General features: G+C 57.4%; 2 protein-coding genes across 5 annotated transcripts; one reads left to right on the top strand and one right to left on the bottom strand.

The window, feature by feature from the left end:
* The first annotated feature begins 338 nt into the window (after positions 1–338).
* On the top strand, positions 339–6,669 carry RASL12 (RAS like family 12). 2 transcript variants are annotated; one of them, XM_068958632.1, is made up of 6 exons: positions 339–501; positions 834–951; positions 3,093–3,149; positions 4,557–4,630; positions 4,749–4,939; positions 5,503–6,669. In XM_068958632.1, the coding sequence occupies exons 2-6, from the start codon at positions 843–845 to the stop codon at positions 5,876–5,878; spliced, it is 807 nt and encodes a 268-aa protein (XP_068814733.1). In that variant the 5' UTR covers positions 339–501; positions 834–842; the 3' UTR covers positions 5,879–6,669. The 2 variants fall into 2 exon arrangements, with proteins under 2 accessions (XP_068814733.1, XP_068814732.1); XM_068958631.1 differs by lacking the exon at positions 339–501 and having other exon boundaries at positions 760–951.
* Positions 6,670–7,045: 376 nt separating this feature from the next.
* SLC51B (SLC51 subunit beta) lies at positions 7,046–15,162 on the bottom strand. Of its 3 annotated transcripts, XM_068958630.1 has the most exons (7): positions 14,998–15,162; positions 10,880–10,980; positions 9,629–10,003; positions 9,205–9,348; positions 8,297–8,387; positions 7,844–7,978; positions 7,046–7,184 (listed from the first exon to the last, which is right to left on the bottom strand). In XM_068958630.1, the coding sequence occupies exons 2-7, from the start codon at positions 10,917–10,919 to the stop codon at positions 7,181–7,183; spliced, it is 789 nt and encodes a 262-aa protein (XP_068814731.1). In that variant the 5' UTR covers positions 10,920–10,980; positions 14,998–15,162; the 3' UTR covers positions 7,046–7,180. The 3 variants fall into 3 exon arrangements, with proteins under 3 accessions (XP_068814731.1, XP_009679477.1, XP_009679478.1); XM_009681182.2 differs by lacking the exon at positions 7,046–7,184 and having other exon boundaries at positions 7,316–7,978; positions 14,998–15,161; XM_009681183.2 differs by lacking the exons at positions 7,046–7,184; positions 14,998–15,162 and adding an exon at positions 12,219–12,309 and having other exon boundaries at positions 7,316–7,978.
* Between the last annotated feature and the right edge of the window lie 294 nt (positions 15,163–15,456).

The following is a 15,456-nucleotide window of genomic DNA, read 5'->3' as shown; positions in this document are numbered from 1 at the left end:
CTGAGCTGTTGCCGCCAGGCGATGAGCGCCCCGAAGAGCCGCGCTGCCCCGCGGGGCGGCCAACCCCATCCCGTGCGTGTCCGCCGAGGCCGCCCCGGGGGCGCATCCTGCACCCCCCACCCCCCCGGGCGGGCCGGGGAGGAGGATGGGGGGGGGTGTCCCGAGGAGCTGAGCCCCATCCCAGCGCCTGCACATCGCCGTGACGACGCTGCCTGCAGCTCGCACCGCCTACACGGACCCGCTCCGCCGAGCCGGCCCGGCGTCGGGCTGGCGGCTGGGCTCGCTTAGCGCTGCTGAGTCGCTCCGGCTGCCTCGCGGCTCACCCCCCCCCAAAAAAAAAAAAAAATCCCCCCCTTCGGGTGGCGGGTTCACCCCCAAAGCATCTGCCAGCAGGACACTTTGGAGTTACATCTCTGCCTTTGAAGGCGGCCGGCGCTGAAGGAGCGAGGCGGAGGCAGGGCTGCCGGGGCGGGCCGGCGGGCGCTGCTGCTGGCTGCTGAGGTGCGATGAGCTGGCCGAGCTCAGCGCGGCCCCTGCAGCGCTGTCGGGGGGAGCGGGGCGGCGGCGAGGCGCTGGCGCCGGCGACAAGCCCGGCGCCGAGGTGGCCCCCGAGGAGGCTGCGGCGGCGCTGGGGCTCGGGCTCCTCCCTCGAGGCTCGGGGGGGGCCCCGCGGCGCCGCCCGCTCCTCCCGCCCCGCCGCCGGGGGTTTGGCAGCGGGCGGGGGGCCGGGCCGGGCCGGGCCGGGGGCGAGCTCGGTTCGTCGCCTCCTTGCGCCGCTGCCTGGCCGGGCGGGAGGCGGCTGCGCCCAGCCCTGCCCCGCTTCTCTCCCGCAGCCCACCGCGATGTTCGGCAAACCCCGAGCCGCCGCCCCCGGCGCCGAGCGGCAGCCCCACGGCGGCCTCTCCGAGTGCAACCTGGCCATCCTGGGATGTCGCGGCGCCGGCAAGTCAGGTGAGGGGCGACCGCGGCGGCGGCGAGGGGTCCGCGCTGCGCCCCGACGGCCCGCGCCGGCCTCGCCCGCCGCGCTGCAAAGCGCGGCCCCGGCGCGGGGGGGTTCGGAGCGGGTCCGGCTGAGCCGGCCGGAGCGGGGGGCAGCCAGCGCTGGCACGGTGCCCTGCGGGTACCAGCCGCCTTGCTGAGGGTTTTTTTTTTTTTTCCTTTTTGCATGTTTGGGAAGAGGGAAAAGTTTCTCTCTTGCTGCCTGTAGCGGGATGTAGGCTTTCCCTCCGGCGCCGGCTCTGGGGCAGCAGTCGCGCTCGCTTATGTTGCACGCAAGCAGCGGGGTGTGAGCATCCGCACCGTGCGCAGGGCGCTTGTGTTGCATGTGAATGGCAGGGTGCGAGCGTCTACCCCATGCGCAGGGCGCTCATGTTGCACACAAGCGGCAGGGTATGAGCATCTACCCCGCGTGCAGGGTGTTCGTGTTGCATACAAGCGGCAGGGTGCGAGTGTCTACCCAACATGTAGGGCACTCATGTTGCACACAAGCGGCAGGATATGAGCATCTACCCCGCGTGCAGGGTGTTCGTGTTGCATACAAGCGGCAGGGTGCAAGCATCCGCACTGTGCACGGGGAGCTCGTGTTGCACGCAAATGACAGGGTGCTTGCGTTACATGCAGACGGCGGGCTGCGAGCATCTGCCCCGCACGCAGGGTGCTCGTGCTGCACACGGACGGCAGGGTGCGAGCATCCGCACTGTGCGCCGAGTGCTTGGGTTGCACACGAATAAGGGGTGGGGGGTGGTTGTTGCTGCTGCGCCGCTGCTGCTGCGGCGGGCCGGCGCGGGTCGTCCCGCAAGAACGCCAGAACCCCTCGCTGTCGCCCCGCAGCAGCGAGAGGCAGCGCGGGAAAACCTCCCCTCTCGGTTGCTTGGGCAGCTATAAGGCTAAAGGGCTTAATAGCATGAATCTGTCTCTATAAACAATAGAGGGGAAAACACAACTAATGCGTTTTGAAAGCCTCTAAAAATGACCCAGAACAGCTTTTTTTGTGCAAAGAAAACAAAGTGGGCCTCTAAAGCGCAGTCCTTAGGGTAAGTAAGCACAGCCGTGGAAAGCTGCATTTTTGCTGGAAAATTCCCATTTATTCCATAAGGGAGCAGAGCACGACCTTTCCTTTGGGAGCCGGGAGCCTGCCAGGCTGCAGTGAGCCGTGCTGCGGCTGTCCGGGACTCAGCGAGGCTGGGAAAGGGCCGAGTTGCCCCAGTTAGCGAAGGACACGAGCACACGCTCAGCTTTAAACACCTCTGCGAGGGCTCGAGCCCGGGAAAATGCAGTTTCTGGAGCGCGGCGTTTGGAGCTGCGGGGCACCGGGCAAGGAGCGGGACGGGGCTCACCAGCGTCCCCACCATGGGCCACACGGCTCCACCTGCGCGTCTCTTCTGGCCGCTGCACGCTCATTTTCGTGGTGATTTTGAGGCTTTTTATGAAGTGGCTTTGCAGCTGGCGGAGCTGGCAGGAGGGAGAGGGGAGCCCGTCGGTCCCAGCCCGCGGGAACCTGCTGCTTTGGGCTGCAGCTGGCTGCTTTGCAGCGCTACCTTGAGAAATCTCAGTTTCCTTCTGATCAGGAGTGAAACCGAATGCAAAAATCCCAGTTTTCCTGAAGCGGGGTTGCTGCTTTCCGGCCAGCTGCGCTCACGGCCCCGAGCAGCCTGCAGCCGGCCTGAAATGTGGTGCAGAGTGTTGGCAAATGTATAACCTCGATGCTGCCAAGAGGGAATTTGCCCCAAATCCATGGGAAAGGAGCCAGCATCAAAGCAAGTTAGAGGCTTGATTTAATCTCTCCCAGCTCCCAGGCCCGTGCTCAGGCCGCGTTTTGGTGGGAATCGGGTTTGGTTAAGCCAAATAACTTACCTTGCAGAACCCACGCTGAGGAAGCTGGGGCTCGGGCTCACAAAACGTATGTATTTCCATTGCATGAATGTTTTCTTCTGCCCAGAGGAGGGAACAATAGTACAACACTGAAGGGGAAAATCAGCTTTAGAGATGCTTTAATTCCACGCCGAGAGCGAAGCCGGCCGCCGGGGAGGAAGCCCAAGGGCACGGATACAAACCGGCCGGAGCCGTAATCCTCCTCTTCTTGCCTTTTGCAGCGCTAACCGTGAAGTTTCTCACCAAGAGGTTCATAAGTGAATATGACCCGAACTTGGGTAAGATTTTTTTTTTGTGCTTATTTCCCTCGATTTTCTCCTGCACGCCATCCCTGGGTCCCCGGCTCCGTGCCGGCCCCGCGTGAGCCGGCCGCTCCCCTTGCCCCGCGGGCACCCACCCTCCTTTTGGCGCTGGCATCTGAGAAAGCATTCCTCCTCTGCGCGGAGGGCACACTTCCCGACTTTAGATTTCCCATGAATACGGCATTTAAGGGAAAAAAATGCTACTCGAAAAACAAAAGACGGACTGGAAAACATGAACTGAGCTGACCCAAACCAGCCTATCAAAACAGAGATCAAAACAAGCGCTGGCTCCGCGGGCAGCCCCGCATCCCGCGCGGGAACCTCTGCTCGGCAGCATCGCGGCGCCCTGCGACGCCGGAGCAGCCGCGCTGCCTCGCCGGCCTGGAAAGCGGCTCGTCGCGGCGCCCCGGGAGCATCTGGGATGCGGCCGGCCGCCGAGCGGCGTCCCGGGAGCGCGCAGGCGCTTCGGGAGACAGGGGACGTCCGGCGGGCGCCGCGCGCCCGGCACTGCCGGCCCCGCGGGTGCGGGCGTCCCCAGGGGCCGCTCGTCGCCGTTGGAGGTTTTGGGCATTTTTTCCACTTGCGTTTCATCTGAGTAATTAATAACTGTTTTCCTAGGCCTCATTCCAGTACAGAGCGCAGCACTGTCAATGATTTATCAGGACATTAGCAAGATATGGACCTTGTCCAGGAACTGGCTGCAGCCCCTAATAACTCAGCGACTTGTGCTCTTAAAAAAGAAAAAAAAAAAAAAAAGAAGGAAAAATCCTTTCCTCGGATCTCGTTTGGGAACGCGGTCGCAAAGGCGGGAGCGGCTCTGCCTTCCCATGTCAAAACCTCTCCCAAATACACAGTTAAGGATCCAGCTGGGGGGAGAGGGGGGGAGGACAGAGTCCTTCCCATCTTCCCTCGTTTCTAAAGAAAGCGGTTGCTACTTTTGCCTGATTTATTGAAAAATAGCCCCTTCGGCCAAGCTCCCAGCTCATGTCCAGTCACAGCAAAAGCCTGGCTCTGCCGCGGAGCAGCGGGGGCCGGACGGGGCCGGCGGCTCCCCGCTCGCTGCCAAGCGCCCGCTCGGGGCGCAGGGACGTGCTGCACCGCCTTCAGTCCCGTGCAGGGAACCCAGTTCCCAAAGACACTGGGGGCACGCGGATTAGGTTTTGATCCCCAGGGGAGAAACAGAAAAGCGGGCTGGTTCTTGCCCGCGGCGGGCGCTGCGCGGCGGGCGGCGTCCCCGCCGGGAGCCCTTCCCGGAGGAGGCTCGGGCGCCAGCCTGGGAGCCCCGGCGTGCAGCTGAGGCTTTTCCCCGGGGGCCTTTTGGGCCTCGCTTTCCCCACGGGGTGGAAAAGCCCCAACGAGCCGGAGCTTTGCTTGTCCTTGCAGAGGACACGTACACGTCGGAGGAGCTGGTGGACCAGCAGCCCGTGCTGCTGAAGGTGATGGACACCGCCGACCAGGTGAGCAAACACCCAGCGGGCCGGGGCCGCGGGGAAGGGCGGGCGCTAAATCCTCCTTTCGGGTCGATACGCCCGAAATATAACGCGGCGGCTAAGGCGACGCTCTCGTCCCGCCCAGGACGGCCCCGTGAACTGCGAGCGCTACCTCCGCTGGGCCAGCGCCTTCCTGGTGGTCTACAGCATCGAGGACAAGGGGAGCTTCGCCGGCTGCCGCCGCTACCTGGACGTGCTCGCCGCCCACGCCGGCGGCTGCCCGCGCGCCCGCCCCGTCCTCCTGCTGGGCAACAAGCTGGACATGGAGCCCTACAGGTAGCGACCGAGGAGCTGGGCGCGCTTCGGCCGCCCACCAAAACGGGGCTGTTTAGAGCAAACGGGCCGTTTTGGCCCTCTGCGCGCCGGGAGGCTTCGCCCTGCCGTCGGCGTCCGGGGCGGGGGGGGCGTCCGTCCGACGGGCCGGGCGGCCGGTGGCCGTGGTCTCCTGCCCCCGGCGGGGAAGGCGCCTCCGGGTTCCCGCTGAGCCCTCCGGCGTCCCGCCGTGCGCAACCCCGGAGCGGATTTTTGGGGGTTATTTGTCCCCCGATTCGGCGCGAGCCGGCCCGTGGGCCTGCCGGGCGCTCTCGCCTGCCGCGCCGCCCGGGAGGCTGACGCTGCTCTTCACCGCGGGGAGATTTTGGGCTGCGTCCTAAGGGGACCCGAACCCGCTCCCCGTCCTCGCTTCCCTCCAGACGTGCCCTTTTCTCGCAGCCTTTTTCCACCCTCGGCGCCGGGACGCGTCCCGCCGGGGCGTTAAAAAAAAAATAATTGAAAAAAAAAAACAAAACGACCTCCCCCACCCAAATAAAAAAACAAACCACCCACCTTTGTGTCGCCAGACAGGTCACCAAAGCGGAAGGGCTGTCGCTGGCCGCCGCCTTCGGCTGCCTCTTCTTCGAGGTGTCGGCGTGCCTGGGCTTCGAGGCGGTGCGGCACGTCTTCCACGAGGCCGTGCGGGAGGTGCGGCGGGCGGCCGAGCGCCGGCCGGCCGGCCGCCCGCTCTTCGTGGCCGAGGAGCGCCCCTGCCCGCCCGCCGCCCCCCTCGGCCCCCGGCCCGGCCCCGCCGCCTGCGCCTTCAGCACCCTCTCCACCGTCAGCTACAAGGAGATCCCCTCCGTGGCCCAGGCCAAGCTGGTCACGGTGAAGTCCTCGCGGGCTCAGAGCAAGAGGAAAGCGCCCACCTTGACCTTGCTGAAAGGCTTCAAAATATTTTAAGGACGTGGCTGGCCCCCTCCTACCCCCCCGCTCCGAGGACGGTGCGAGGTCTCCGTCCCCCCACCCTGGCCAGGCTCCGCGGGGGCCGCGACGGGCGGCGACGGACCTAGGGACCGCTTGCACGGTGGCGGCCGGTGATGGGCAGCCCTTGGTGCCCCGGCAAAGCCCTCGGCAGGGATTCGGAGAGCCAGGCCGAAGCTGCCCGCGTTGGTCGCCCCGGCTGAGCGTCGCCCCGGGGTCCTGCCCGCTGCCCGACGGTTTGCAACGGGGTCAGCCCGGCTTTTCGTCACCCGCTCAGCTTTGCCTCCCAGCAGAGGCAGGACACGCGCGCGCGCGCCTACGGAGGGTGCATGGCGTTGGCTCGCCCCCGTGGCAGGCGAGAGGCGCATCTCCTTGCTGTGTTCTCCCTCGCCGGGGTTGGGGGGGGGGAAAACAAAAATCCGTTCTTGGGTGCTTGGAAAGATCCTGCCTGCGTGTACGTGCAGCGGGCTCGGAGGCTCGCCCCCCGGGCCTGCGCCGGGGACGGCTCGGCAAGGGGCCGAGAGCAGCCGACACGAGGGGCCGGGCCGGGCCGGGCCGGGCCGGCCCTCTCGCCTCCCGCGCAGCGCCAGCCAGGCAGCCGCCGGTGCAGTGCACGCGCAGATTTTCCCACTCCTCGGAGCAGCTGGAGCCAAGGAGCGCTCCCCCGAAGCGCAGCGCCGCGGGAGCTCGTCCCCGAGCCCTCCAGCAGGCTGCGGGCTCTCGCCGCCGCCCCGCCGCCGGACGAGGCTGTGTGCGGGCTGAAGGCTGCTGCCTGAAGACATATAACTCGAGGGCAAAGTAATCATTAATCAGACCTGGAGACATCCGTGTAATTCGTCTCACGGTTCAACTGATCGAGCAATAAGTAGGAGGAAGTTTTTTTTTTTTTTCAATCTCAATGAGAAAGTTGCAAATATTATTACAGCTGACAAAAGGCATCGGGTGTCCTAAAACTGGTTCCTGTGCATTGAAATAAGTCATATCTGGGTTTTAAGCAACTTTTTACACTGCAGTGTTCCTTTTTAAAGACTTTGCAAAGAGAGATGCTTCGCTGGCAAGGGCACATGCTTAAAAAACTTTGTTTGAAAGACCAATATATTTTCAAAATGTCTTAAATTATTTCATGGCGTTTCCACGTGACCTGTGCAGAGTGTAAAGCAAAACCTAATACTGAGCACCGGGCACAATGACTGGGCTCCTCCTGGGCCAGGGCCAAGGGTTCTGCATTTGATTTCCTTTGCTGCATCAGGTTGAATGTTCTGCTTCTCTCTGGAGTTGCTCTTATCTGCAGAGTAAAATATCCATGAGTGCATGTATATATGTACATATACCTATATATACATATATATATATAAATATATATATATATGACCTTACTGATATATAGAGAGAGATGCAATATGTGATTTCAGTCACTCACTTTGCACAATATTTTAATAAAGACAACTTTTGAAAAGAACAAGAGCTCCTCCTCTGCGCTAGCATTGCTATTTTCTTGACGAGACTCGCCAGCGCATTCCTTGGCCGACCGCAGCGAAAGCCTCCCACCTCCCCGGTTCGGCTGGGCTCCCAGCCTCGCCGTGCCGCGCAGGCGGGCGACATCTGCGAGAGGGCGGCGGAGCTGGCGTGGGGCAGCGGCCAGGGCGGCCGAGAGCGGAGGGTGAGGATCAGCCAGCCCGGAGCTGCAGCGGGGAGCCAGGGGTTTGTCCTGCAGTCCAGAGCCGCTTCTGCCCATGCAGCCCCATTGCTTCCTTTGCTGTTTCCCAGGCTAAACTGCATTTTTAAACCTTCTGACCTTCAATCACTATGAACTGAGACATTCTGATAGGTTCCTTAGGGTCTAAATGGTTTGACTTTGGCTGCTGTTATAAGGCCTCCTCTGATCTTTCTGTGTACAGGGTGGTGACGGTCCCATCCTTCCACTGAACCAGCACCTCTCCCGACCTCTCCTCCTTCTGCAGCAGCTCCTGCTTCTGCGGGTCGGTGTGGCTGTGCTCCTGCATGGGCATCAGGGCTTGCTTGGCTTCCAGCTCAGCTTGCTCCACGTCTTGCACCACTTTTGCATACATCTTCCTTTTCCTGCAAGGGAGGCATAAAAAGGAGATGAGGAGTGAATCAGCAGGCCCAGCCTGCGCTGGGGGACAGGTGGCTACTGGAGGTGGCGTTGGATCCTGTTTCTTCACACGTTTGGCCCTGGGAGAATATCAGCTGCTTACAGGCAAAACCCACCAGCTGCGACATGCCACAGAAGTGGCCTGAAGCGCTTGAGTACACACAGCTGCAGGGCTTCTGCTGGGAGAACACACAGCGCACCACGTTGCCAAAATCAAAGCAGTAACAGCCAGCAAGCCACCATTAAAACGAGGGAAAAAGGACCCTGACGTTCTCCAGCCTTACCTGTTACGCACAACATTAATGGCCAGGAGGAAAAGACCCAGAAGGAGGACCACGAAGGAAAGGGCAAGGATAGTGTAGTTCCACGTCGACGCTGCAGGAAAGCGTTGACACGCGGTGTTAGCACGTGCAGAGCAGTGCGGCCAGCAGAGCCCGGCCAGGCATTTTCTGGGGACCCTGGCGCTCACTCTGCTATGGCTTGGCTGCAGGATGAGGGCAGAGGTGCTGCTGTCCAGCTGAGCATCCAGAACAGAGCCCCCAGGTCATGTTTTTGGGGATAACCTCAGGTAACTCTTCCCTCACTGGGTGGGAGACTCACATAGTTGATTTTTGCCTCTCCCAGTCCCCCCCGCCTTGGGCTCTGTATCTCTCCCAGTGACCACATCTGCCTTTTCAACCCTGCCCATAGTCTGAGGGTGGTGCTGGAGGGTGGGCGCGGGGCTGAGAGCTGCAGCATCCCTCCACGGATGCTGCTGGAAGGGCCTTTCCTTCCTGCAGGCTTTCTCCCCGCTTCTGCGCTCAGGCAGGTGGTGTGCAGCATGGATGGCAGTGGCTGCTCTGTCCTTGATTTCTGTGACTTTGAAGTTTACCCTGGGGACCCTGACCAGCTCATATTGATCTCCTCCCTCCACCTTGCCAAAATCACTGGTGATCCCAGACCTTTGCTTTCTTGGCAGGATATCACTGGAAAGAGGATGAACTCCTCTCCGGGAAAAGACCCTGTCTCTGTAGAGCCTCCCTCCCGTCTTTGCTCATGGTCTGCTTTTTCTGGAGATGAGAGCGAGAGTTCATATAACCAGTTCTGCCTCCTGGGGCAACTCCCTAGGGCACCTACCTTAGGCAAGGGGGTTCACAACCCAGGACTGTATATCTCTATTTCAGCTCAGCCTGGGAACATCAATGGGACTTACGGTCTTCTCTGCGGAAGAACCACAGGAGCTCCTCCAGCTGCCCTGGAGCCATACCCAGCGCAAGGGTAGCGTTGCCTGCTGTCGGCTCATACACGCGTGTGCTGGCAAGGGCTGCGGGGAAGTACCTGTCGTGCTCTGCCTTGGCTGCAGAGGAAAAGACAGGAAAGATGCAGTGGATTTTCACTGCAGTTCTTCAAGATAAGAACGGCTTTCTCCGTGGTTCCCAGGGCTCCCCATTGCATCTCTCCCAGCAGGCAGAGCAAAGCTCTCCAGGCAGAGCCTTGTCTCATGTATTGAGAAGTGGAGAGTGTTTCTGAATCTGCTTATGGTGGGGCACCGAGGCTCGGAAAGACCCCAGGACACTGCCTGTGCCTTTCCTTGTTCCCCGGCAGCGTGTGTGTGCACCACAGTGTGCGGCGCTTACCTGTTTTCTCCTCACACACGCTCCTCTCTGCAGCCCCTTGCCACTGGGCCTTGGGGCCTCTCACATTGGCGAGGCTGACTCCTCTCCTGCTTGCCACCAGGTAGCTCTGGCTGCTGCCCAGAGGAGAGAGCAGCGAATTCGAGCAGTCCCAGCTCATGCGGTCTGTGCTGCCGCAGGCACCGGTCCGCACTCCGCTGGCCTCCACCACGGAGAGGCATGTCAGCGTGCCGAGATTCATCAAAGAATCGCCTTGCCAAGACCAATCTTGGAAATCTGAGGCTGGATTACAGCCCTCCAGCAGTAAGCTCCCATCCGTTGGGCTGGCTTGTAAACACAGCTTGACTTTAGCATTTTTCATCAGAAAAGTTTCAGTGTCTGTGAAGAAACCAGAATATGAGTGTGGCCACCCCCTAAACATAGGGCATCTCTGTACCCGCAACGCCACACCACCTGGCCCGTGCCTAGCTCCTTCCTGCCCTTCCTAGGCACAGGGAGGCTGCTCTCTGGGGTTGGTCCAAGAAGCAGAGGAGGTTCAGACCCTTTGGTGATCCTCCGCCCTTCCTTGTAGGCTGCTTCTTGGCCTCTGGGGACAGATGGTATCCTTGTAAGTCAAAATATCCTGATGCCCTGCTCCAGCTGGATGAACTACAAACTGCCTCTAATGTCTCTCTTTCAGAGGAATGGGAGAGGGAAGGGTTTGGGGTTCAGGACTTTCCAGCTTTGCTGTCTAACCTCACCACAATGGATGGGTGCAGAGAGTCCCTGTGTAATGCTGTATTAGACAATGATCCTTGGTTTAAAAAAATCAAACCTCCGTGACACTCAGGTGTCTTCCTTGATGCCAAAGAGGTCACAACAGGGTTGTGAGCAGGGCCTTGGGGTGTAACCTCCCCAGGGTTGAGCCAGGCTGCTGCTGGTGCATACTGAGAATGGGCCCATGTCTTGGGGAGGACAAACTCAAATTTCAAGCAAGTTAGAGGTCCAGATATGCATGCCATTGCAATAATATTTCTCTAATCATATGTGTGTGTGCTCAAACAGCTGTTTGCCCTCAGCCACTGAGGTGTTCACAGGGTCACGTAACGATGCTGGAAACTCATGTACAGCTAGCCCCTATGAGCATGCCCCACAGCCAACATCTTCTTGTAACCACTGCTGAGCCTGGAGTGGGTACAAGTTTGTGAGCAGGCACGGTCTCAGCACTTGTGACCTGCTTCACTCACACTGTAATCCTCTAAAACCAGATCCTACCTTGCAGCAGGAAAAATGGGATTATCCAGAATAACTTCATATTTGTATGTGCCGCTGGGATGGATCACGCCTTCACCAGTGTTCCTTCAGTGTGCAGAAGCCTGGAAAGAAGAAAGAGCCAGGAGGTGAGGGGTAGCCTCCTGTGGTGCCCTGTGCTGCTGCCCAGTGCAGAGCCCTGGAAGTTATACGAGGCTCAGAGGAACTGGAAATAACAGCCCAGTATATCTGTTTTCTCATGTTTGTAGCAGGCAAAAGGAGACAAAAGCACAAGAAGAAGCGATAATCACCTTTTAAATGACTCAGATAGTTGGTGCCTCTATTCAGAGAGGGGACCCAACGCACCTGTGAGGTTACAGCTCCTGTTCTTCTCCGTCAATGTGCGGCTGCCCCCGGGATGGGGTGCAGGCACGGCTGAATCTGGGAGCCACCGAGGCCACAGCTTAGTGGGTTCGGCGCAGGGGCTGCTGCCTGGAAGCCCTGCACAGATGCAAAGCCTGCACATGCAAGAGCTGCTCTCTGAGCTACTGCCAGGCTCCGTGGAAAGTCCTCCCTGGGGCAGTGCTTGTTCTCTTGCCTAGAGCCAGCCCCTTCCCAGCTAACCTCTTTGCTTCCCTCATTGTTCCCCTGCACTGTCCCCAGACAACAGAAATTTGGGGGACGGTGACTATTTGCGGCCAGCCCACGGGTGGCAGAACAAGGGTGTGGAGATGAGGGTATGGAGGGCTCAGCTCCGGGAGGAGGACTAGCTGAGTCTCCACAGAGGCAAAGGTATCTCCCACCCCTTAAGAAAGCAGATCGCTCCTCCCTGACCTTTAGTCCCTCATTTGTCAGTGGCATCAGTCCAGCTTTTATAGCTGCTTGGCCCATCTCAATTCTCCAGCATTTCCAGAGTGACCTGGTCTGAGTAGAGGACGCTCCAGTGTCCTTGGCCGCATCCCCCCAGCCTGTGTGGCCCTCCTGGTCCGGTGGTAGGCAAAGCCAAGTGAGCTTGGGTGGTTACATCCACCCTGCCCATAAAGGCATAGCTTGAGCATGAGTCTATCCCTCTTTGGCACCCATCCTTCTCCACGTGGCCACGCAGTCGGCCTGTCCCCAAGCTGAGCTACTTGTGGCACAACGGGCTCAAATGAGGGCTCACACTGTGGGCTAAGAAATAACATGGATGCCACCAGGGATGACTAATGGCCGCCAAGGGAAGGAATGGGGTTAACAGCAAGGATAATGGTCTGCTGTGAGCGAGCTTGAGACCACAAGGCGCTCTCTACCTAGGCCACCGATCAGCCACGAGGTAGCAGCGATGCTGTCACTGCGCGCGGGCCTCCTCTGGGCTATTACTCACCAGCAGGTGAACAACACCACAGCACACGTGCGTCCCTCAGACATGCTGGCCCCCCTGGCGATTACTTATTATATGCTGACTTAGACTTCTGCGACTGTTTGAAACTCTTATTTGCCTTTGTCCATAGTGTGTCCTGGCACCGTTTGAAACGTTTCCCAGGAAATCGCACAGGAGCATGTCCCACTGCACCAGGCATGTCAGCAGTGCTCCCGCTGACTCCTCAGTGAAGCATTTGTCCTATCGGTTATAGACCTAATGATTGCCACTATTTCCCCCCCCTTCCCACACATCATTGATCTCAATGTCTTCACAATTCAAAGGTCACATTTTATAACCAGCTGGGCATGCAGGCTGGTTGCCTGCTGCCAGAAAGCTGCCTGCTAGCAACGCTCATGAGGACTCTGGAATATCCCACGTGTTGCACCTTGGCTCTGTATTTCAGAGAATAGGGGTAAAGCTGCTCCCTGCAGTCAGACATACCAATTACTGTACAGTCCAGGTAAGCCTTAGCTATGCACATGAATCACTCCCCAGAAAGGAGGAAATAAAGTGCCGGTGCCAAGGAAATCAACTTACAAGTCTGCTGCACCCTAATAAGAAGTGCCACATGAGCGTGTTAAATCTTGCTGGGCAAGACTTCGGTCACATCATTTGCTCCAACAGGAACATTTGACATGTATGTTGCTCATTTTCTCCTAAGGTGTTTCATAACCTGTGGGCCACATTCTGACATTCGCACTTAAGCCAAGCTGCCATGCACAGCGGGGATGCTAGAAGGTGGCTTAAAGTATTTCACTATTTCATAAAGTTTTTAGTATCCGCAGCTCTCCCCCACAGATTGGATGCCAGAACCGCTAAGTTACAGTACGGTAGCTGAAGGGATGTTTTATCTTGCATTAACAGGAAATTTAGGTAAAGGCCATTAGGGGAAACCCCTGCTATTGTAAGGATATTTTATGTCCGCCTCAAACTGACCAAAGTAGTCTCAGTCATCAAAGCTATAAAATAAACTGCTGAGAGCCTGCGCACTCCCTCTAGCCTGCGTAGGCTCTGCATGCGGCTGATCTACGAGATCCAGTGCACTGCCTGTGCCGCCAGTTTCCCAGTAAGGGCTGGTAACAGCAAGCCCTGCAGCTGTGCTGGATACGCTCTAGAGAGTTGGGTTCTTCCAGTCTGAAAGAGAGATTTGAAAGTCATCTCCTCCAGCTGCTCCAGCTTCCCTGTCTTACTTGGGCGAGCACTGCTCCGCCAAGCAAGGTTGGAGAGTATGGTGACGTCTTCTCTATTGCTTCCCCTGCCAGCACGTCTCCTCCGTCATCATGGCTGCCATTAGATGGGGAAGAGCCTTCAGAACGGGGCCTTGGACACCTCCGAGCTGTGGACGTTGGTGTCCCAACTTGGGCACAGCGTGGGGTACTGAAATGTCCATTTTAAGCTTCTATGGAAGGAGGTGGAAAGAACAAATGGGCCAGTGTCTCTCAAGGAAATGTTCTGCCCACATTATTTTGAATTTATTTTTACACCTGAACAATTTGGTAATTATTATTTTTTTGGGGGGAAATGGGATTTTCACATCAAAAGCTGCAAAATTTGCATGCTGCGCACTGCAGGGACAATGAATCACTGGCTAATGCTGTCCCAGATCCTCCTGTTCAACACCACGATCTGTGGACTTTGGTGACCTCCTGTGAAATCTCAACAAAATACGGAAAAACAGTAAAGTGACCATTTTTGCTGGCCATTAATCCAGTGCTACAAGGATGAAATCACTCCTCATGACGGGAGTCCTTGGAAGAACAAGCCCACCGCATGCAGAAGGCAGCGCTGTGGAGTCAGCGCCCTGGATGGCGGTGTAACCCTGCGAGGGCCCGGGCTGTGAGGGACGTGCACGCTCCCGGTCTCGTGCGGGCTCTTCGTAGCCAGGGCATGCATCAGAGCTGTGCAACTACCATATACTTTTTATGCTGGTGTTTGTTAGGTTTAATATTCTAGGCTGTTTACCAAGCCAGATGTTGTCCTCACTCTGCAAATGAAAAGTCTGAGACACTTACTACATAAGTGTACATCTGGGACTACATAAGTAAAGATGCAAACAAGATGGTCTTCTGGAAAGACGATTAAAATACAGTCTCTGGTAAGATGATATTGTCCCTCTAGTCTCCCTACTCAATGCTCGTTACACAGCATGAGACAATGTGCTTATAGTGTCCAAGTCTTTCCAAAATAGTCTTCTCTTGCCATGCAGACTCTCTGTCTGCTGGCTTTCTTATCTTAGTTGATCTTGTTAAAATGTGTAAGTGCTTCCAAATATATTGTTGAAGTGGGATGCCCTGTCTTTGGCATTCATACAGGGTATACGCAACGTAAGGCCGTGGAGACAGAAGCGGATGGCTTTGTATCCAAACAAAGGTACTTTGTGGACTGAGTTCCATTAAAGAATACAAGAAAAAATGTTTAATATTTAAAATAATAAAACAAGAGGGCAGTCTGTACTGTTTTTTAACCTCTGTTAAGTCAAAAGTTAAAGAGCAAGTGATATTAAATGTTTTCCTTTGACTGTTTTCCAGACAGTCTATATGCAGGAGTAATCTCCTTCTCCTTCTCCACAAATTACTTGCCATTTAGTCTTTCCTTAAAGAAGTCACGCAGCCTTTCCTTAAAATCTCAAGGACCCTAGCTTGCTAACTGAAATAATTAAATCAGCTTTCCCTCAAAGATAGCTATAAATTAACTCACCGGTTAATGCACCAGAAGAGCCCGTTTATCTCAGTTAACTCACCAGAAACAAGCCGTTCCCAGAAGAACGGAAGCTACATTTCTTCTCTGTGCATCGCTGTCTGAAGACGTCTTGCCTGAGTACCCGTTGGTGCCTTAGGGCGGCTGTAGGGCGGCCTTTCCTCCTGCTCGCGGTGTGTTACCAGCTGTGATTCATTCTGCTTCTGAGTCATGGGTAAAGGCTAGTCCAGCAGGTAAGGTGCGCTCAAGCCCCAGGAAAAAAAAAAAACACACCTCCTTAGCGGGTCCATTTACAGCACGGGGTGAACGACCTTCTCCCAAAGAGTGAACTGCGGGAACTTCCCGTTTGTTTGCTCAAGCTATTGGCCTAATTAGTATTAGAAAGGCACGCTGAGCAAAATGACACTCTGTAGTGAGTTACTCTGGGGTTAAAATAAGCAATACTGATCGCTCTTCTTGGCTTAGTCTTTACCGCATAAGCGAAATATGTTCTGATAACGCA

The sequence above is a fragment of the Struthio camelus genome, chromosome 12, assembly GCF_040807025.1.
Source record: "Struthio camelus isolate bStrCam1 chromosome 12, bStrCam1.hap1, whole genome shotgun sequence".
Taxonomy (NCBI): Eukaryota; Metazoa; Chordata; class Aves; order Struthioniformes; family Struthionidae; genus Struthio; species Struthio camelus.
Note: the sequence above shows the minus strand (reverse complement) of the source record. Positions and strands in the feature narration are given on the sequence as shown.